The following is a 23,085-nucleotide window of genomic DNA, read 5'->3' as shown; positions in this document are numbered from 1 at the left end:
CAATGTTTTTATAATTTTTACTTTTTTGCTACTAAAAATCTTTTATATCTATTTAGGTTAATTTAAGTTGGAGTAAAAAAAATTAGGTCTCCTTTACTCGTTATACTTTCGCCATTTTTGGTTAAATTTCAAAAAAGAACTTTCTATAGATTTTTATGTTAAGAAGTAGATAATTTTGTAAAGATAAACAAATCTTTTGCCTCTAAAATTAAGAAATAATGTAAAAATAATACAATTATGATAATTTAGAATAAGATAAATGAGAACTTTAGGGGCGGCATTACCTGGAATAAATGTAAACTCATTTCAAGCCAACTGACCTACAAACAAGAACATTAATTTTATAGTAGTCTAGCTCCAAAAATCTTGAAAACTAAAATAATATCATTAAAGAACTATGAAGCATCTTATAGTGTGTTCAAAAATAGGGGGACAATGTCTAAACATTTGGCTAAACTATGCCGATTGTCATCATATTTCCTTCTGATATTACGTCAATCGGGATAGTTCGACTAAGCGTTGTAAAATTTGTTCACTTTTTTTGGAGACAGTTTAAGCTGCTTCAGAACTATTCTTCTAAGAACTTGAGTGTCCTTGCTGTGGTGTGAAACTTATATATAAATATTTTATTTATAAATTTATGTGAATTGAGTGAGTGACAGTGAAAAATAAATCATATTGCACTTTTCTTCTTTCACAGGTTTCTTTATTTCCTTCCACAAACCTGCAACAAATACATCTCTTTTTCATTGACAACAATATTTGGTGGGATCCTTTATTTTGCTAATATGGCTAATATGACAACCCTCAATTTTTATTTTTAAAGAAAAAAATGAAGGGTTTTGAAAGGGAGTTCAAGGGAAGGTTAAATTGATCCTCTCCCATCTCCAAAAATCTAATTTATGAATTAGTAAATATTGTAAGATAAAAGAAATTTAAATTATTTAATTGTAGACTAAAAAAATGGATATACCCTGATAAAATGTTTCTTTTATTATGACATTACCCCATTTCATCCCCTGGCCATAGAGGAACGTATTGACCAATATCTATGGATTATATCAGGAATTAAAATATATGAATAAAATACCCGTGACACTATATCCTTGTAATCATAACCATTATTAGAAAATTATGGGGAAAGACAATGGACGACAACAAGGAAGGATATGGGATTTGACTTCGTTCAATCAAGTTTAAAAAAAGGCCATAAAAAAAGTTCTAAGAAATTTATGATTCAGTTTTGATTAATAAACCCGTATGCTCTATTATTTTGAGAAATGCATCAAAGTTTGTAAAAGATAAGAGTGTGTGTTAACTCTACATGGAAGGGGGGGGGGGGCAAAATAAGAACCCGCCGCTAGGTTTTTATGAGAGTAAAATTATTTGCGTAAAAGGTATTCTTGCTAAATTTTTCACATTTAAAATGACACAAAACTTCAACATATGATACCAAAAATCCCCTCCCCCCTTCCAGTTAGAGTTAAGGTATCTGATGAAAAGATATATGTTTGTTAATTTGTGTACATTTTGTTGATAAGTTTTGCACACATCCACACTCTTCTTCTGTAGTCTTAGATTAACTATTTTACCTTTTATATACGTTTACTGGGTACCTCAGATATATATTCAAGTATAATTTTTAATTTATTTATAATTATTTCATATTTTCCTTTTTTTAAACCCCTTGTTGACTCAACCCATGCCTCCATCATGAAAAAAAAGGTTGAAGGGTGTATTGGGTTTTAAAAAACATCATACTTGATTTTAAGATTTTTACTACCAACCAGATGAATTACCTTAATCTGTAATTTTGCCTGACAAATGATAGAAAACACAGTCATAGTATTTAGGAGTAGCTTTGCTTCGAATTACAATACTTGTCAAAGGTATAAATATATTCGAAAAAGACCCTGTTTTGGTACAATTTGCACTTCTGCTATGCCATTCTCTTTATATACACAATACATAGAGTAAAGATGTTTTTCAATTCTACGAATGTGTTATAATTCTTCACATTGCGATTTTGATAAAACCAGAATAGCAAATATTATTTAACAAGGTGTTAATGACGAGAATAAAGAATAAAAAATAAAAGTTTTATATTAGCATTTTGCTTTTGGTGGCGAATAGAAACTAGCTTTTCTGTGGAAATTATTGAACACCATAGTTATAGCAAAACTTTTTCTTTGCCAAGTGCACTTACAATAAACACATACAATTCAATGTCTTATATAAAACTACCCTTAACTGCAAATATAAAAAAAAAGGTCGAGGGTTCAAGGATTTTTATTGTTATCAAGAAAAGTTGAGGTTTTTTTTCATAAAAAGAGTATATTATAAAATTGTATTCCAGTGGCAATGCCCCTAGCCCTTAAGCTGAAGGGAAGTCCTCTTTCCCTCCCTTAGCTTAAAGCAACCGACATCTTGTTTTGTACAAGAATCTAGAAAATTGTCCTACTCAGATTTTTAAAAAGTAAATGAATTGCTTCTTAATGTTGTACAAATATTCTAACCTTCTACTGCATACATATACAATAATTATAGAACAAAACCATACATTTTTTTTTGTATATGACTTACGGATTTGACGACGAAGCCCAATCTGCACCACTTTTGATTCCTGTGGCGTCATAATAATGAGGGATTTTCCATCTCTTTTTTAGGGGTTTTATTTCTCACCTCTCCTCTTATCTCCCCCATTTTTATGACGTCACGGGAATCAAAAGTGGTACAAAAGTGGTGCAGATTGGGCTTCGTCGATTTGGCCATTTAAGGCAGACGGATTTTTAATAGATTTTTCTCTAAATATGCCGTAATAGTTATTTCTCTCATCGTTTTATAAACAGCTTTTCGCGGATGTAAAATGTACAATTAATAGATTAAAATCAGTTTTATATTCGTAGAAAACTGGATGCCTGACATAATTTTTCAGTACTGCTGAAAACCGGTTCTAATCCACAGGATATTAATCGGTTTTGAAGCGATACTCGAAAATCTATTAAAACTTTAACTAAAATAAAGAGTAAAGCTTTGAAGTTAACCTGTTTTTGAAATTGTTGCAATTTCTAGTAGAAGTCTATAAATGTAAAAAAATGTTGGTCTATAAAATTTATTGCAGCATGGCAAAATCTGTGGATCCACTAATGCATATGTATAATATAAACATAAAAGATAGATTACCTACCATCATTAGTTGTAATAAATTGATTTTGTTTTGCAGCAGTAGTCACTCTGCTCAGCTACCTATACTCTCTGTCTATGGATTTTAAAACAAAGAAAAATAATATTGAATATTGGTGCTTTCGCGCAAAGAGTCTATTGAGCACTGATAACCCCCGCCCCTAATTTTAATTATAAATGGAAAATAAGGGAGCTTGTAGTTTATTTTTTCTAAAGCTTAATCTCTGGGGAGGCCCTAAACCTAGGGCTGCCCAGAACCAAATGAAACCTAACCTAACATTTATAAAGAAAATAAGGGGGTGGTCGGCTGTTCAGTTCCTAAAAAGGTACTTTATGTTTTAGAATTCTCATTAGAAAACAATTTGAAATAATTTTTAATGTCTACTCTATACATTCATTCGAGCTGGAATCTTTAAAGAGGAAGTAGTGCTTTCAGTGCTCGACTAGGTACTTTGTGGGAAACCACCGAGGAAGTTTACCAATGTAGAAATGTTTCACCATTTTCAACTATATACTCATATCATAAATCTTATTTAAACTTCATTTATGTACACCTATATTTCAATGATATATTTTTGTCCTCAGAACATATTTGACACAAAAATGACAATAGGACCGACCCTATAAGTATGAATTAATTACATATGAATATTATATAATTTTAATGATGTAATTAAAATATAAATATTGCAGGTGTATGTGAGCTGCCTGACGCCTGGGCTGGCTCCTGGTATGAGAATGGTGTCCGCCAGACAATACAAATCTCAGGACCCAAGATGTCCCACAAAGGAACTTGTGTCAAGTCAAGACACAGTACTCAGTTCATATTCAAAGACAAGTAAGTTTTATATTTAATTATCATGGTCATTTCAAATGTCAATAAAATGACATAATAACTTTCAAACATCTTTTTAAAATGTTCAGATACCACAAATTTATTGTTCTGTCCTTACAGTGAATCTCTTTACTTACAGATTTTAAAAACTTAAAAACATAAATTTAATAAAGTAAACTGAAAATGTCACATTTAGTTATTTTTGACAACACCTGCTAAAATTTGTTAAAATTGAATACAAGATTGTTTAATGTCATCTCAAAGAACGCCTTTGACGATTTGAAATTATTTATACTATGTCAAAAACATTTCTAGTCAAAAAATTTATTATAGCTGTTTGTTCTAAAAGCTTATATTAAAGTGGTTTATTAAAACATAATAAAAGCAACTGAACCTGATAACTTAGATTTAAAAAATTTACTCAATCAGACATAAGTAAGGTAGTTACACTACTAGAAAGACCTAAATTGAATCTGTGAAGGGACAAAATTGTAGAAAGAAAAACCTATAAAGTTTTGTTGATAATGATTTTCAATATCAATTCTGGCAGAACTCGGATGATGCTCATTTATTTTATTCCGGATTTTCCTTCCGCGGCACATTTGATTTAGATTTAGTAATTTGGAAAAATATTGTGTCCTTATTTATTAGATTAGTGGCGTACACAGGATTTTTTTCAGTGTATCCACCCCTCCTTAATTTTGTCAGGGTATGAGAATTCTGTATTAGATCAAGAAAAAAAACTTTTCTCATTTGGTGAAATCAAGATTGACTTGATACTTTATTATTTTTCTCCAATATAATTCTACAACAAAAGAAATTTATGGTGATTTTACCATATTAGGCACACCTATTACAATTCTGTGATTACGTAATGCCTAAGTGACCTAATCTGAATGGATGTTCAAGACATATTTTTGTGTTAGGTCGGAGGGCTGCTTGAGATGCTTGAGTATTCACAGCAAACACAAGAATATACTTCAGTACAAGGAGAGCAAGTGTATAGTTCAGCAGGGCAGAAACCATAAACATCTTTGCCACAGGAAAACAAATTAGCAAAATTTTAAAAACATGGATTAAAATACATTTGAAAGTCGAAACTGATATGTTTTTAGTTTTATAATTAAAAAAATTGTATTTGCGCTATTTCTAAAACGATAGGATTTGTTTTGACCTGTTGAAGGAAATGGTAGCAAATAGTTTTCTTTCTTATATATTAAACAGGATGTCTGTCTGTATGTAGTATTATTTAAGATCTAGCAAACAGTTCCATATTTTCATAGAAGTTTTATATTGGTCCATGAAGGTTTTTGGCTATTAGGTGATCCTCTTCCGCCAAGAAAAAATGAAATGCAAGGGGGTACAAATACAAATGGTATCTTACTTAAAGCTATTAATGTAAGGGTGAAGGAGGGGGGGGGGGGGAGCCCCTATTTTTTTTTTGTAAAAACAGCCACTAAAACTTAACAATTGAACCTTTATAGTATTTATTTTGTATTATTCTAGCTATTCCTTTCATACTCGTATAGAATAATTTATGTTTTATATTTTGTTTAATGTATGTCTACATAACTTTATGTATACTTACATTAGAGGGTTTCTAAATTGTATTTAGAAATATAAACATAAAAAAATGCATAAATGTTTTTTTTAATGCTTATAAAGAATCAAGCAAGATCAATAAAAGTTAAAACATTAAAAAAATTCTAAAAACTATTCGCAAAAAATTTCATTTTCATCCACATTTAGGAAAATTACCCATTTTTAACCTCTTATAAAAAATCAATGTAAAAATATTCGTACTATATTTTTGTTCATGTTTACATTTATAGCCAGCATGAATTTAATTTTGTTACATAATTTGAAACCCTCTATCCTACATATTCCTATTGATATTACTCCATAATAAACTATTTAATGGGACTTCTTATTATTACCTTTACAATCATATATGTATGTATAATATGTATGTAAAGAGAATAATGTAGGCTATTCATACTTTAATATTTTTTTTATTGCAAAATCTTTTCTACTTGTAGAGTGTGTCCGTTAGATTCGAAAACTTTGGATATCTTATTAATATTTCTACTAGACTTTATCCTCAGCCATAGACGTCCAAGGGGGGGGGGGGGTAAAGTGAGGATTACCACACCCCCCCGTAGGCACCACCTAAATTTTTTTCATTTTATCCCCCAAAAACGAATTACCCCCCGTTAAAAATTCCCCCCCCCCCATAAAAAAAGCTTGGACGCCCCTGTCCTCAGCAGTAGGTCAATACGTCTTGTTAATTGATTTGGCTGTTTTTTCTTTAAATAATCATACTGTCTTTTTACATTTAAGCTGTAGATTACGAATTGTTATGAGCGGGGTTTATCTCAAAAATAATGATTAAAAAAGTAAATACGTCATATTTTAAATCTTGCATTTTACGTAACTGTATCAACAAATAGAAGGCAGATTTTAAAGTATTCAAATGGATTTTTTATGAACAATCTAATCCTTGTTTACAATGAATTATACACAATACATGTTGTAAAGCAAGGATGGTGATTATAAAAAAAAATCGGATAAACAAAGGTATATTTTCATTCAAATTTTGTAACATAGTTGTTTCCAAAGATCGAGTTTAAAATTGACAATTAGACACTTTTTTGATTACAATTATGAAAATCTAAGTAGAGGTAAAGGATTTTGAAAGATTATACAATTTTTAAAGGCGAAGCTTTTCTATAATTAGGGTCGGTCCGTCCGTACGTCCGTCCGTCCGTACGTCCGTAACGGATAGCTTTTTCCGTTAATTTAGGCATGTTAGAATTATCCTGTCGATTTCAAATTTTGCATGGTGATTCCTTTAGTAGTTAGGTACGATTTAGAAAGCATAGCAACTCTATAATCATTACCAAAATGTCCGTACGTCCATTTTAAACATGTTGATTTTTTTTACTTTTTTAACAACAAATTTTTATGTGATCAAATCATCGGATTGATCTGATTTTTGGTATATTGATTCCTGGGACAACAAAGTATAATGTAATAAGCGAAGCAACTCTATAATCAAGCCCTAAAAATGTAAGTATGTCCATAAAAATTATCCTGTATCAAGCAGTTTTACAACAAATTTACTTACAATTTTGCTTTGACTCTTATAAATTTATATTATGATAATTAAGTTCTAACACTATACAAGTGTTAATGTCCGTTTGTCCTACCGTTTCAGTGCTTCGCTTTTATGGATGTTGTCATCCTTGTTTAAAAAGATTTATTAAAAGAAATATAAACAAAAAATTCATTTGATTAGTTTGAAAACTAACTTCTAATTACAAATCCAGAAATAAAAATTAAATAAAGTTTTCAAAAAATATTGAAACAGTTTGAAAGTTTTATATTTAGATGAATAACATTTCTATAAGGATTCAGAAACTTTGGGTTAACCAAGGATGTCAACATCCAAAAAATTAAAGTAAAGCGCAATAATTTGATAAAATTTTCATTAACATTATAGATAGTAATAGTGACCATCATTTAGGTTGAGAGTATTTTTTCAGGTTCGATTTCTTTTGAGACGGCGCGGTGTAGGTACCTTTCCTTTTATAGTTATCAAATCTTCCCATTTTACAAAAATTAACTGTAAAAGAGAACCATATCGGTTCAGCGAGATATTAAGCTACAGACAGACATACATATTAGACATCCTGTTATTGCTAAAGAAGGAAGAATCATATAATTATTTCATTTAAAATGTGTCAAAATAGCTGGTAATCAGAACACTAAATCAAACTTTCTTGTAAACATTATAAAAAGCCTTTTAAACATTTAGATTTTAGTATATAAATTTTGATGTCATATTTTGTTTTATATCATTTTATCATTGTTTTTTACATCATCCTTTTTTATCCATTTTATGACGTCAAAACGTCATGGAGTTTCTCCTTTTGAAACTTGTATAAGAATACACTTTTATGGATGCAAAGATTTCAGATTATCTTAGGATTTAAGGAACTAAACAGATAGTTTACATTAATCTGGCTGCTAACTTGATTCTTTTTGCTAAAATACTACAACTAGAATAATTATATCCATATGAGTATAACAATATGAGAATATAAATAAATTATATTCTTTCGTTACACACAGTAATAAAATCGATAGACAAGAAGAAATTTTTTTTTAACAATGTCATGAGTTAGGGGAAGTGTAAGGTCTGTTTAGCTACCCCAGTCAACAAGAGAAGATTCTGAAAATAGGCGTGTCCATTATAGTGAGAAAGAGGATTCAAGAGACGGACAGACTCACAGCCATGACCTAATTATAGAGAAAAAGATCCAATGGTAACTTTGCTTTAAAAGTACAATTTTAAATATGCATTTTCTCTTTTGTATTCCAGTCAAAGTTTGTTTTGATAAAGATCTACACAATATTAAAAGCGCAGCTTTATTAGAAATCTTTATATTAATATATTTTTAAAGAATTTAAATTTATGAAAAAATGTTTTTCTACAAAATATATATAAAAAGCTAAATTTGTATAAAAAGTATAGGATTTCATTTCTTCCCCCGCATATAACTACGGAAAACTTCGGGGTTCTGCAATCGCAGCCGCCAAAAAAATCAAAATCATAATTATAAAAAGTATATTTGATTTCTTTAAGTACTCTTTTTAGTAAAACAAGAACTGCCAGCTGGCCGACATAATAAATTATCTGCAGCAGTTAACAGACCGCCGTGGTAAAAAATGCGGCTGTCAAGCTCATAAAACTGTTGACTGCCATCAATAACTATTGACAGCCCCACTCTACACATTTTAAACATCTCCAGCTCTCTGCTCTCTACATAATCCATTTTAATCTGACACTTAGTTTTTACAATGTGTGGGTGTTAGTGTTTGGGGGGGGGGGGGGGGCGCGGGGGGTGCACAAATATGGATAATTGGTGAATCTAACTTTGTATGCTAATTAGCACTAATCCTCTCACATTCTCCATCTGTTTCCCCTCTTTAATCTTCACTCCTTTTCATGATATAATCTCTTTCTAGCATTTTAACTCTACATAATTCATATTTATATCTTTTTTTTTATACATTCTAAATAACTTTATAGCTTCTTATTTTCGTTTCTGTATTCATTTTATATATATTCTTTCGTTATTTACTCCACAACTTTTATAAAACATCTTTTATACTTCTTTTTCCACTTTTGTGATTTGTTAAAAAGCTTTTCTAGTATTGCACGTAATCTTACTTGTTATAATTTCAATGATCACGCCCACTGTCACCCTTTTTATCTCTAAATCTCCCCTTAATATGTACATTGTACATATATGTAAATGTATTCTACAATTAATTAATTGTTTCTGAAAAGGGAGACAGATTTTGAATCAGGATGAAAAATTTACATTTTTATGAGAAATTTGTTTTGGAGGGGAATGTGTAGTGGAAGTGTACAGTGGTGTAGAGGAGAGTGTGTACAGTGTACACATCATGTGCATTATGTAAATATTAGTTCTAGACACACAAAACAAACTTTCTAAGATTCTAAATTTTTTCATAAATTTCAGTTCAAAGACCTTTCGATAATCTAAATTTAATATATTTTTCGTGATTTTAGAGTTGCTTTATCAAAAAAGTAAATTTATTAAATTATTGTATGTTTGAATTTAGAAGAACGTTTGATAATTCTAATAATTGATTTTTAAACATCTAATATTTAATGGTTCGTTACACGGTAAAAACTGGTTTAGTTTTCTTTTTTAGTTCATATTTCCTGTGTAAGGTAACGTCCCTCCACTCTAAATAGCCTAAAGCCCTCTAAAGACTTATAAATACTTCCTTTGAAAGTGAGGAACGATCGTTTAAAAAATTATGAGATCATAGTGGCATGTATAAGGTATAACCAACAAGTGAAATAAATCTTAAATAATATTTGAGATGCAAATTGAGATGTCGTCAATTTTACTACATGTTGCCCCCCCCCCCCCCAATGACAGCTCAAAACCACGTATAGGTTTCGTGATTTTTTCCGAATTGATTACATTTTTAGAATAAGTTGCATTAGATCACCAACTACTGCAAACAGACAGACAGATAATCCGTTACTTTAATACTAGTATTTACTAACTGTTCTACAAAAAAAAAACCAAGGATATCTCCTACGAAAAAAAAAAAAAAAAAAAAAATGGGGGAGGGATTTTTTTGGTGCACCCCCAAATTCGTTTTTTTTGGGGGGGTAATCCCCACTTAACCCCCCCCCCCCTTGGAGGTCTTTGGTCTATAATTTCTTATCTGTATTGTGGGGACAAGAACACAGATTTCTGCAGCTGTGGAAGATTAACTTTAGAAAATGTTATTTTTAACATAAAACTGCAGAGAAGAAAAGATTTATGGATTGCACGGGATTATGTAAAACCTTACACACTTTTCACAGGGCTTTTGTTTACACTGCAAATATCATTTTATAACAGTTTTAAAGTATCAAAAGGTTAAAGTTTAAGCTATTTATCTAAACATTTTGTAAGCTTTGTTTTTATAATATTAATCTTTTGCTCTTTTCAGATTTAAATATCTCTGAATTGTTTGGGGGGTTATTTTCAAGTCGGAGGGGTAATTCAACCCTCCGACTCAAAATGCATTAAATTTTCACTGCTTAAACTTTCCACTGGTCCATTCTACGACGAGTCTAGCCGTTTACGAGATCTGTCGGGGCAAAAATATTCACACACGCAACTTGCTTCTATGATTTTTTTTGGTTTATTGGTTTTTATAAGCTAGAAGTGAATGTTGATATGTGGCATATAAGATTTTATTGTCTACAGAAGATGATTTATTACTTTTCTGTTTTGGATCTATTTATTGGTTGTAATTCTACAGGATCCAGTTTTTTACACAGAGAAACAAGGACAATTCACATGCAGCGAATAATTTACAAGCTAATCAAAAATTTGGCATGAAAAGAACAACAAACGAAAAGAACATCAACAAATGCATATTAAATAAAAGAAATTAGTGTTTTTTTTAAATAAAAGGGAGAGGTCAGATAATTAGTATGGCAAACTAAAAAAGTAGAACGAAAAAGTGAACAAAAAAAGAGGGTAGATGAGTAAAGTAGAATATATAAAATTGCATCCTACTGACACGTGATACTTGTAGAGAAGCTGCGCTCCTGAAAAATAATCTTCTCCGTTTTAGATAAAAACTTTTGACATTTTCTTTATTATCATTTCTGAAAAGCTTAATATCAAGAATCTTTTTGTTTTATTGTGTTTTCTTGGGTGCCTTTAACAAGCAGAGAGAGAGATAGAGATAGATAGATAGATATACAGTGCAAAAGAGAGAGAGAGGGCAAAAAAGAGATGATAAAATTGATAATAGCTATTCTTGAAAACTTACTCTATGTGTTTGTGAGTAAGTGTGGCAGTTTTTTGGACGAACTTTTATGGAAAAAATGTTTTCATGACTATTATATGGTTGGTAGGTAGACGAGCCCTGTATATATAAAAAAAATATGGTTAGATTGTGAAAGTGCAGGAGCTAGAAATATGTTTGTCCAAAAACTAAAAATAAGTGACAGGTGGGTAGGTTTGTGTGAAAGCACCTTTATTTTGTGTGTATTTTGTATAGTTCTTGTATAATTTCTTTGGATGAAAGAATAATTTGTATGAAAGGGTATTGTTAGTAGCGAAGCTACTCTATAATTCACTTTGTCTGTCCGTCAGTCAGTCAGTAACGCTATGGGGGAAACGTGTTTTTCTCGGCTCCTATTAGAGATAGACAGCTGAACTTTTTAGTGAAGATTACTATGACATGTGCGTATCTAATTTATACATTGTTTTGTCCATCTGTCTATTAATTGGGGTGCTAGATCGATTCCTAGATTTTTACTTTTTTGCAATTTTCTCAAATCCTGTTCAAGATGAATGGCTGGAATTTTCAGGGATTAAATAAATTCAAATTCTACATATTTCCATCAAGTTTTATTAAGATGCTTTTATTGGTTGGGGTGCTAGATCGATTCCTAGATTTTTAGGTTTTCTTGATTTTTTCGATCCCTATACAATATAGACAGCTGGAAATTTCAGGGATTGAATAAGTTTAAACTTTACATATTTCCATCAAGTTTTATTACGATACCCTTATTAGTTGGGGTGCTAGATCGATTCCTAGTTTTTAAAGTTTTTGTGTATTTCTTAACTCCTGTTCAAGATTAACTGGTGGAATTTTAAAAGTTTTCGTGATTTTTATTATTTAAGTTTTTTATAACATACTCTATAGATCATTTTCCCCAGATGTCTATTCATAATTTTTTTGGGCTTCGCTACTTATGGATGTTGTCATCCTTGTTTTGATATTTAAGAGGGCGAGTAAATGATGGTATGATAGTGTTTAAATGTGGTTGTTTGTGAATATGTGTTTATGTTTTGGATCGAGTTGAAAAACCTCCAAAAGCTGCGCTAACGGCCATCGGCTGGCCACAGGTCAGGTTTGCACGTTATCAGAAAAGACTCAATTATGATCACAAAATTTGTATTTATAAGAAGGTCCGCCAATTCTTGAAAAGGGAGGTTGTAAAATTAAAATAAAATTTTCACGCATTTCCGAGCGCCACGCAAAACCCCTGTGTATAATTACAGCTTGGCTATACCAAAGTAATCTAAACAATGTTGTGCAATCTTTTTAGTGAAAAGAAGCTTGCAGCTTAATTTTCGCGCGTTTCCGTGCGCCAAGAAAACCCCTATAATGGCTTGGCTATAATTAATATAAAGTGTTTGTGATAATGTGCGGCAAACTTTTAACCAATTGACGCCTTTAAATGATTTTTAAAAAAAAGTTTCTGTATAACCGACTTGATCCACTGTTTTCTAGTGGTTTGTGTGGCTGAAAATGATCTGTCACATGAAATCTTTTACTTGTTTTCTGCTAGATTAATCTGTGTCAAAATATTTGTGTGCATCATCACAACATCATAATAAAGAAAACAAGGCTGAAATGATCCATATAAACAAAGCTTACAAAATTTCATCAATAATAAATAACCAACATCAGTAATTCACTAATAGGCCTATAAAAGATTTACATCCTAATATAAAAGTAGTAAGTTACTTCTAACTACAGAACTAAATGTGTTTTCCATTTTAGGAAAGATTAAGTTCTGAAATACTTATCCTTTTTGATTTCTAAATTTAATTTCTAAATTAGGCTATACTGCTATTTTGCTGCCATTAAAGAATAAAAAAACTATTATTTAAACTATTTTAAAATTTTTATAATTTGTTTTCCCTGTAGTATATCTGTTGACGAGCCCCTGAAGACAATGTTCAGAATGGATGCTGAAACTCAAGAGTGTCCCATCAAAGGTAACTCCTATTTACATATATTTCTTGTTTCATGCTAGTTACATTAATAATTGTTTTAATGGTGGCCCAAATCAAGGATTATTAAATAATAGGTTTAGGTTACTTTATCAAAATGACATCTTTTTACTGGACAAATACATATTTTAATTTTTAATTGTTAATTTAACAATCTTTTCATGTTGTACATTTTAGTGATTTAACCTTATCGAAAATGCTTGTAAAACCCGATATAAACTCATATGTACAGAATATATATTGTACAATATCGAATCTTAATATGAAAGGATGTAAGGATGATTGCGCTGATAAAAAATTGAAAATTTAGGGTATATGACAGTAATATAGGGATGAAAAATTTTAAAAAGATAATAAATCCACCAATCTAACAAAGTAATGTGTAATAATAATAAAATCCATTAAGTTAATGTTATGAACTCTAATATCTTGCCAGATAAATGTTTTATGGCTATTTAGTTCGTCCTGGTCTTTTTATTTTACACAGGGATTTTAACATAAAAATAAATTATTAACCAGATATTTTGGCATAAAATCCCATATTTTGTTATTTGTTCCCCCTCCCACCCCCACTTGCCACAAATATTAAACAATATTTAAAAGTCTTATTTTGTCTTAACAGTGGCTTTTCTTGTAACCTGCGGCTGTAGCGTAACAAGTGGCATTTGCTAGTTGTCGGCTAGGTGAAGGGTTGTATTCTCGGCCAAACACCACGTCATAACAAAAGACATATAAATGGTTCGTACTGTTGCTATTTCTGGTGTTTGACTTAAATGCCTTGGCCCAAAAAAATGTGCAACTCTGTAGAGTCAGGACTTCCAGACAACCGTTTGTTGTCACGTAGTAGTTTGTGGGTTCGAATCTCGGCAATAACTACTGGAATCGATGAAATGGTTTCAACTGCTGCTATGTCAGATGCGCGACATTATTAGTTAGAATATTGGCCCAAGAAAGGCTCAACTTATTACAGTGTACGACTTCAGGAATACAAAGAGATAAGACAATTTTCTGTTATTAAGTTGTTAAGCTAATGAATAAGAATGCATTATTGTAAAACTTTGGTTACTAGTGTAATAAACAGCCCAATGTCTCCTCCTTCCTTGGTACAATGTACAATAAGGAATTACAGATAAAGATCGTGCAATAAAAAAAAGGGTTGGTTACCTGTAGAACGTTTAGCCGCATACAATAACAACATTTGATTAAGAGGTACATAGAAATAGTGTATACCATTCACTAGAGGTTATTCATGTTATCCCTAGAGGAAGTATACTAGTGTACTGGCCATTAAATAATAATTTGTCACGGGATAAAAGAGATTGTTTAGACGGACCATCACATTTGATGACCTTAGGATGAATATAAGTACGCATACTTATAAAAATTAGAGGATGTCTGGTGTTTGTATGTACCAAAAGCTCTCGCTAACCGCTGGATATACATGACTTCCTCGACAGTGAAGCTTCTTATAGGTCCCAAGAAGTTTATTTTTATCTTACCCCTAGCAAAAAACACTCTCCTCCTTAAACATGGTTTATATAAATGTGTTTTACATTTTAACAACCAATATTATTTAGTGTTGTTTACAAAAAATATATTGTCTACAGAAACATGAAACATACCCTCTAAAAAAAAGAAAAATAGAAAACAAGAATAGTTATGTCAAAAAGAAAAAATAACGTTTTATTTTCCAACTCTGATGCCGTGACAAGCTAACAGGCCATAGTTATAGAGTGTCAGCGAGTATCTGAAAAAAGATACGAAGAACGAAAAAGCTTTTGAAAGATGATTAAAGTACCGCCACAGATTATGACGTCATATGATAAAAAAGCCAATGACAGGCCAGTATACACTGTAATTGACCAATGGTAAAATTTGTGCTGGCCCCTCATTGGCTATTCTATCGTATAATGTCATAATCTGTGGAGGGACTTTAATCATCTTCATACTTTTGCTTTCTTGCGTTCTTGTTGTGCCCCAGTTACAGAGTGTTAGCGCTGCTAAAAATAGAAAAGAGGAATGAAAATACTTTTGCTCTCTTGTGTTCTCTTCTTAGTATAAGTTGTTAGCTGTGAGTATATTCAGGGCTTAACAGCCGCACATTTTTAATGCAGCTAGGCTGCGAATTTTGAAAAAAAAGTTTGGTTCGCGTTTACAGACTACAAAAATTGCGCAGATGATTGAGTTATCCCAATCTTGAAGTAATGTTTTAAATCTTTAGCTTTCCATAACTACTAAACCGATTGAGTTCTCCTTTTTATAGAAGCTATACATAGTCTTGTTGTTGTTTTAGACTATTTTTTCCTTTTCCTACTTATTGGAATTCAGTGCACCTTGCAAATAATAAACTAAGAATGTGGCTGTGACTTTTTCAAGAATTTAAACCTCGTTAGTATGATGAAACAAGCGGCTGCAATCTAAAAAATGGGCGAATGCGGGTGTCGAGCCTTGAGTAATTGTAATTCCATTTAGTAACTATTCTTGTCAACATCAATTTACATTTGTGCACATTTAAGAATGATGAACAACCTCTTTCCCACAGAAACTAGGCGCTCCTATTCTGTCGATTTAAGCCTCTGTTCATAATATAACACCTTCCTAAGACTTAAATTTTAAAATCAAATATCCTCATAACAAATTAGGACCCATGTAAAGCCTTCCTAAAATAGAGAAATTAATAACTTTGGTGGATAGGGAGATTTTAACGGACAAACAAAACACATTACTACTTTATGATATTTACTAGCGGATACGCCCCTAGAAGCCTCTAGGGGTACTTAAGGTAGGAGAGGGAAAAGTCGACCTCAGCCCATTTTAAATTTGAGTTTCAAAAGAGTAAAGAAAATATTTTTTGGAGGGAGAGGGGTGAAGACACCCTCCCCAAAAATAGTTTAAAACCTTCCCATGACCTATAAGAAGCTTCACTGTAAAGGAGAACAATATCGGTTCAGCGGTTAGCGAGATCCTTCGTAAGAGACAAAAAACGCTTACTACTTTATATAATAGGATGTATGTCAACATCAAGCAGCTAGGTTTAACAGGGGTTCTTTTTTCACTCCTTATTTTCACCTTTTCACAATAGGATGAGTCCATCACAATTATTATCATTATTTGTAGATAGAAATATATAAGAATGGGTAAGCAATTGGTCAATTGGTATAAAGAAAATTATTTCATAATAAAAAAGTAAAATTAAAAATTTATATAAAAGAATGATGAAAAAACATTCCAATATTATTTCTTTATTCATATCTATTGTATACAATGTATAGCCAGCAGAAATAACTTTAGTTCAGAGGTATGAATGCAGCTTAAACCCTCTCAAAATTTCTGCTTTTTAAAAATATTTTTCAATAAAAACTATACAACTTGAAAAGAATTGAAGTAGTTGTATGATATTATTATTGTAGAATATCATAATAGAACAAAGATGACAAACCCATCAGCAAAATTGTAAGTAAATTTGTTTCAAAACTCCTTAAATACAGGATGCAGTTTAAGAACATTCTTACATTTTTAGGACTTGATTATAGAGATGCTTCACTTATAATACCAAGGTACAATGTTATAATCCAACGATCCGATGAAAGGGATAAATAATATAAGTAAAAACTTGTTATCAAAAAAGTTTTAAAATCAACAGGTTTTGTCTTAACCATGACACTTTGGTTAAGTGTGACTTCCGAATTAGCGGGAAGTTCTAGAGATCTTGTTTGACGGACAAAAACCCCCAATACCAGGAACCATCAAGTTTCAACAGCAGGTTTGAGTATAGATTTATTGATACAAACTATTTCAAAGTCCTGAAATTACAAAATCAATTAATACAAAATTCCAGTTTTTATAACCACATAATATTATTTGCTTTTTAAAATCTTTTTTTTCTACGGTTAAGAATCTTTGGGTACTTTGGCTTTAAAGGAAAATTATTTGGTTTAATAGATCATTGTTAAATGCAAAAATAAAGGCACATAAAAATTACTAAAACATAATAATTGAATCATAATAAAGTTACATTTTTAGCTGGCTAAAGCCTTTTAAACTTAATAAATTCGTCCTATACGCCATTCAATTTAAATAAAATGAACAAAATCTACCTGAAGTTCTTATGGTTTAAAGCCCCTGATATACTAGGGTTGTTCATGCACTATGAAACCAATGATAGGCCCAACTTTATTCTCCGAAATCTTCATCCACTCACATATCATTCAAAAGTAAAGAACGTGGACACATCAAAACATAAACAACACCCATGCCGCGTCTCTTTAGAAAAGGAAAGTCAAACAAAGACGACATTTCCGCCGAATTGGGATTATGAATAAGGAATTAATTTCGATCTTGATAAACACAAAGCTTCCTCGAAAAGAGGTTAAGACAGGTTTTAATTGGACCTACGGACTATTTTGTAAGAATTTTTAAAGTTGGTAGGCTGTCTAAATTGTGCCTTACCAATACAGGAATCATCATGCCAAGTTTGAACTAAACAAGACAATTATAACATGACTAAATAAACGATAAGAGCTATCTTGTGCGACCTTAATTATAGAAAAGTAATGCATTTAAAAAATATTTTACTTATATTATAAAACTATATAGAAAAGTTTTATAATATAATATTTAACTTAAATACCAAATGCACACACAACCGTTTAATTGTAAAGTATTGATTAATGTAAATAAAAAGATGAGGTCACCCTACTTACAATCAAATAGATAAGTCAGGAATCCAGGAATAGGTACCTGGTAACTGTAAGTTTATCAGCATTGTCGCTCCTCTACCTGTAATATATCCGCTTTAATACAAATGAATAGGACAGTTTGGGTTACTAAACCAACTTTATATTAGTCTAAAAATTCAACTCTGACACCAATATCTTATATGTTGAGATTCCTGGACAAACTCCTTGGGTATTAATTAAAGTAACACCTATCGGACGACCAAGTCTTTGATTGCTCGGCCTTAGAGTCATAACCGTGCATGTTATGAATTATTGCCTGTGAAGGCATTGGGCAATGTCTTTATAATGATGTTACTGTACTCCCAATATACAAATGAATTAAATTTCAGCTGATATAAAAGTTAGTTTTGCTGCCCCAACTTTAAGATTAAGATAGAGAGAATCCTTACATAACATTTAAAGATTTGATTAGGTCATTACAGAGTTGCTGATAGACAGAATTATAAATGAGACAAGTTTAGAACTTTTGTCATTAAGCCTAAAAATGGACATATACATATAAAACTTTCATATAAATGTTTTATAGAATGGAAATTTTAGATTAAACCTAAAACTAATTCAAAGAGAACACAGCCAATGAGAGGCCGTTATTGACCAATGGTAAAATTTATAGTGGCCTCTCATTGGCTAATTTTTTTTGTTACGTCATAATCAGTCAGACACTATTACTGTGTTCATTCAAAGATGCTACAAAAAAAATTTCACATGTTTATTTATAACTCTAAGGGGTGTTACAATATTAATTTAAAGTTTAAAAATGTTCCACTGACAAAATGATGGATTTTACCAATATCAAAAACAATATTTTTCATGTAATTAAAACCTGATGCTAAAATTACACAAAAAGTATTGGCCTGCCCACCAAGTACTGGCGATAAAAACCACATTTACTGCATAAAATGATTGCATGCATGCACAAAATCCATTCCTGATAAAACCCAATACATTTTTGCTTGGGAAAAATTGAGAATTCCTTCCTACCGCTTCTTACAGTTGTTGAAAGGACTGTGCATGAACAAAATTGTTCCAAGAATGTAAATAAGTTTCATGAATTATTATTATTCAAAGTTTAAGTTTATGAATATTGAATTGTATTAAGAGGCGTGCACATAGATTTCATTGGGGAGATCCTCAATTCCTCTAACTCCTACCTATTTTTTTTATCATACACCTAAACTTAAAATCAAATCCATGTAAAAATTAAGCCTTCAGTTGAAACTAACTATTAAAAAAAGAGAAAGAAAGTAAGGTTAAGCATATAATTTGATAGTAGAAAACTTTAAGGTTTTGAGAAATAATTTTATTTATAATTCTAACTCACAAACGGTTTGGCTTATTAATCAATAACTCTTACGTTAATGTTACATGGCAGGCTACAAACAATTTTGTATGGAGGTTAAACCCCAAAAGAGATCGTACCTGTTGATAATCCATTATTTTGATAATTTAAATAGAAATAAAAAGTAGTACTTTTTGCCTACGTGGGGCAAAGCCACTTATATGGATGTAGAATATATGTAGATATTATGTAAGGGGAAAATATTAGTCAATTTTTCTTGCTAACATGAAACTCGTTTATTGGTTAGTTCGTTTAGCCAGTAGTAGGGAAGGAGAAAAGCGGTTGGTAGCGGGGGAACCGTTTTATCCCGTTGCACTTTAATAGAGATCCAATAAATCTGGTGCAGGATCCAAGTAACAATACATCCATTAAGCCACTAGATATTTTTTAAAAGAATTAATGAAATATTGAAAAAATCTGGTGTAGGATCCAGGTAACAATACATCCATTAAGCCACCAGATATATTTTAAAAGAATTAATGAAATCTTGAAAAAAATCTGCGGCTTTGAACGGTCCTTCAAAATCCTGAATCAGATATTTTAGGAGAGAAAAATGTCTCAGCTCAGCAAATCCAGAACTTTTTCTCTTCCAAGACTTTGAACATTTTTAAATTATCTATCTGATTTATTTTTACAATATTTTATTTCAAACATGTATATTTGGGATTTTATCTGATTTTTATATTTAGAAAATAGATTATTTGTTCTATTCTTATAATTTCGATAAAAAAAAAACATTTATTAATTTTAATACAATTAAAGATTTATAACAGTTACAAAAATACACAAATAGATTCCCTTAAACTTTTATTTCCAACCTCTTATAAGAATAAAAGCCAAAATTCGAAGGCATTTTTTCACTTGCTCTCTATAAGTTTTTTTTGCTTAAAAAAATTCAATTAGCTTCGCTACAATTTGACTTAATCAACCTTAAATGTTTTATATTATAAGTTATTTTTAAAAGAGTACAATTTAAGTTTCAAAGAAGAGAAACAGCGAGTTTGCAAATATCAATATCAAATATTCTCTGTGCTAATTTTGCATTCTATTCAATTTAGAATTCATATTTGGTTCAATATCATCAAAACTTAAGGTTTCCAAAATATTTCTTTCTTTGAATTCTATTTTTGGCGTTATCCTGTTACAAAATTTTTTATCAATTTGAAAATTTGAGTACCCCCCCCCCCCCCCCCCCCCCCGACAGTCTGGATAGTCTGCGGGAGGAGGAAAAGATTTGGACACAGGAAAAAGGCAAGCTTCAATTTAATTCAATAACGTGTCCGTGCTGTGTGGGGAAGCCGAGCGAAGCGAGGCTTCTCCACAGCACGGACACGTTATTGAATTAAATTGAAGCTTGCCTTTTTCCTGTGTCCACAACTTGATGTCGGGGTACTCTAATTTTCTAAATTTCAAAAACTATTTTAGGTTAGGTTAGGTTAGGTTATAGGCTAGGGAGCCGAGCGCTGCGGCCACGGATGTTCGTTGTCTGGGGTACTTTAATTTTCTAAATTTCAAAAAACTATTTTAGGTTAGGTTAGGTTAGGTTATAGGCTAGGGAGCCGAGCGCTGCGGCCACGGATGTTCGTTGTCTGGGGTACTTTAATTTTCTAAATTTCAAAAAACTATTTTAGGTTAGGTTAGGTTAGGTTATAGGCTAGGGAGCCGAGCGCTGCGGCCACGGATGTTCGTTGTCTGGGGTACTTTAATTTTCTAAATTTCAAAAAACTATTTTAGGTTAGGTTAGGTTAGGTTATAGGCTAGGGAGCCGAGCGCTGCGGCCACAGATGTTCGTTGTCGGGGGTACTTTAATTTTCTAAATTTCAAAAAACTATTTTAGGTTAGGCTATTTCTTTTAAATATTGCTACGCAACCCACAAATAAAATTGTTCTTGCTAAAAATACGCGGACGAGAGGGAGAACATAAAGGGGACTGGGAAAAGGGGGTTGTTGGTCAGATGGGAGAGGAAAGGGGTAAACAATACAGTAAAAAAACGCGGACACGGAGCGGACGAGAGGGAGAACATAAAGGGGGCGGGGATAAGGGGGTTGTTGGTCAGATGGGAGGGGAAAGGGGTAAACAATACAGTAAGAATTCTGTATATAAATAGACTGAAAGCTTGAAGCTGTTTGCTAGTCGACTGCCTTGTAGCGAGGGACTGAGATCCTAAACTGGTTGGCATGGTTGACTAAGGAGGCAAGGCAAGGCTCGTGTCTCGCCTTATATACCCTCCCTCCCTTCCTCCTGTCCAACCTAATAATAGTTTACTTAAATTATTATTTTGTTGTCGGGGGGGGGGGGGGGGGGGTACTCAAATTTTCGAAATCGCTAAAAATAATACTAAGAGGAATATACCCTAGGGACTTTGCCCCAAGAGGTAATTAAAAAAAAAAATTAGGTATTACTGGTGCTGCCGCCAACTTCCCCATAAGAAAAAAAAATTGGGGAAAAATACATACCTACGCAAGAAAAAAAAATTTGGGGGGGATTTTTTATTTTTGGGGGGGTTGGGGGTGTCCCATCCCCCCAAAAAATAGTCTAAAACCACCACAGGACCAGTAGGTATATTCCCTGAAGAGTAGAATCCGATCGGTTCAGTGGTTACCGAGATCTTAAGGGACAGACGGACGGACGGACAGACAGACAGACATCGTATTACTTTGTATTATTGATTACAATTTTTTAGATATTAATAAGTTGTTCGTATGTTTGTCTGTATATGTCCGCTACAATCTCGTCAACGACCAATGTAAGAAGGATAACATCAATTTCAGGAATAGATGTAGAATAAACGTGGATATTATGACAAGGGAAAAAGTGTCATCAAATTTGATTGCCAACACGGAACTCATTCATTATAGTCTATTCGTTCATCCAGTAGAAAGGGAGGGGCTTGGTAAAGAGGGTAGAAGGGGAAAGTTGTTATTTAGCCAGCAGCGTGTTTCACTTTATTAGAGAACAAGATAATGTGGTGTAAGATCCAAGAAATAATATATCCATTATTTTAGGACACTACACGTTCTCGTACAGCCGTGGATATGGTGAATGTCTGTATCCTCTCTCCTCACTCTCGCATTGTGGAAATGCTACGTCTCTTATTTTCAGGTAAAATGTTTTCAATTTATGCAAACGGACGCGGCACCTTAAGAATAGTTATTAATTGCATCGTATTATATACAGCTTTCTGCGGTTATTAAGATGAAAATTTATTCAAATCAGTTTTGTTAGACCCGAGAAGCCGAAAACAGGTTTTAATCTCATGATTTTTATTTAAATATTTGTTGAAAATTGTCTTTAATACAATCATATACATGAATTTTAAGTGTTGCTAAGAATCGGTTCTAATACAGCGAATATTGATAGGTTTCAAAGCAATACTGGAAAAATGATTATACTTACATTATTTACATCATCCTTTCGTACAATGAAAGTAACACAAATACTATCAAAAAAAATGTAAAAGGAACAATAGTTTTTCTACAGATGTCATACGCACGTCCCTAAGTAAACGCTAGTTTAATAGAGTTGTATTATTTAAATCGGGGATGAAATTGATATTGTACCTTACTAAAAAGTGTCTTTATAACTGATTTATTAACACTGATTTAAATAATTTTCATATCTTATTCACA

General features: G+C 31.8%; 1 protein-coding gene across 1 annotated transcript in view; it reads left to right on the top strand.

Annotated features, from left to right (window-relative positions):
• The window catches only part of LOC145318194 (uncharacterized), a 62,225-nt gene that overhangs the window by 7,378 nt on the left and 31,762 nt on the right, over positions 1–23,085 (top strand). The window contains exons 3-6 of the mRNA XM_080159536.1: positions 3,877–4,021; positions 4,945–5,061; positions 13,292–13,362; positions 22,462–22,558. Coding sequence (XP_080015662.1) covers positions 3,877–4,021; positions 4,945–5,061; positions 13,292–13,362; positions 22,462–22,558 — 430 coding nt within the window. The remainder of the gene's footprint in view (positions 1–3,876; positions 4,022–4,944; positions 5,062–13,291; positions 13,363–22,461; positions 22,559–23,085) is intronic.

This window comes from Acartia tonsa, chromosome 4 (genome assembly GCF_053477335.1).
Source record: "Acartia tonsa isolate MP-2025a chromosome 4, ASM5347733v1, whole genome shotgun sequence".
Classification (NCBI taxonomy): Eukaryota; Metazoa; Arthropoda; class Copepoda; order Calanoida; family Acartiidae; genus Acartia; species Acartia tonsa.
Note: the sequence above shows the minus strand (reverse complement) of the source record. Positions and strands in the feature narration are given on the sequence as shown.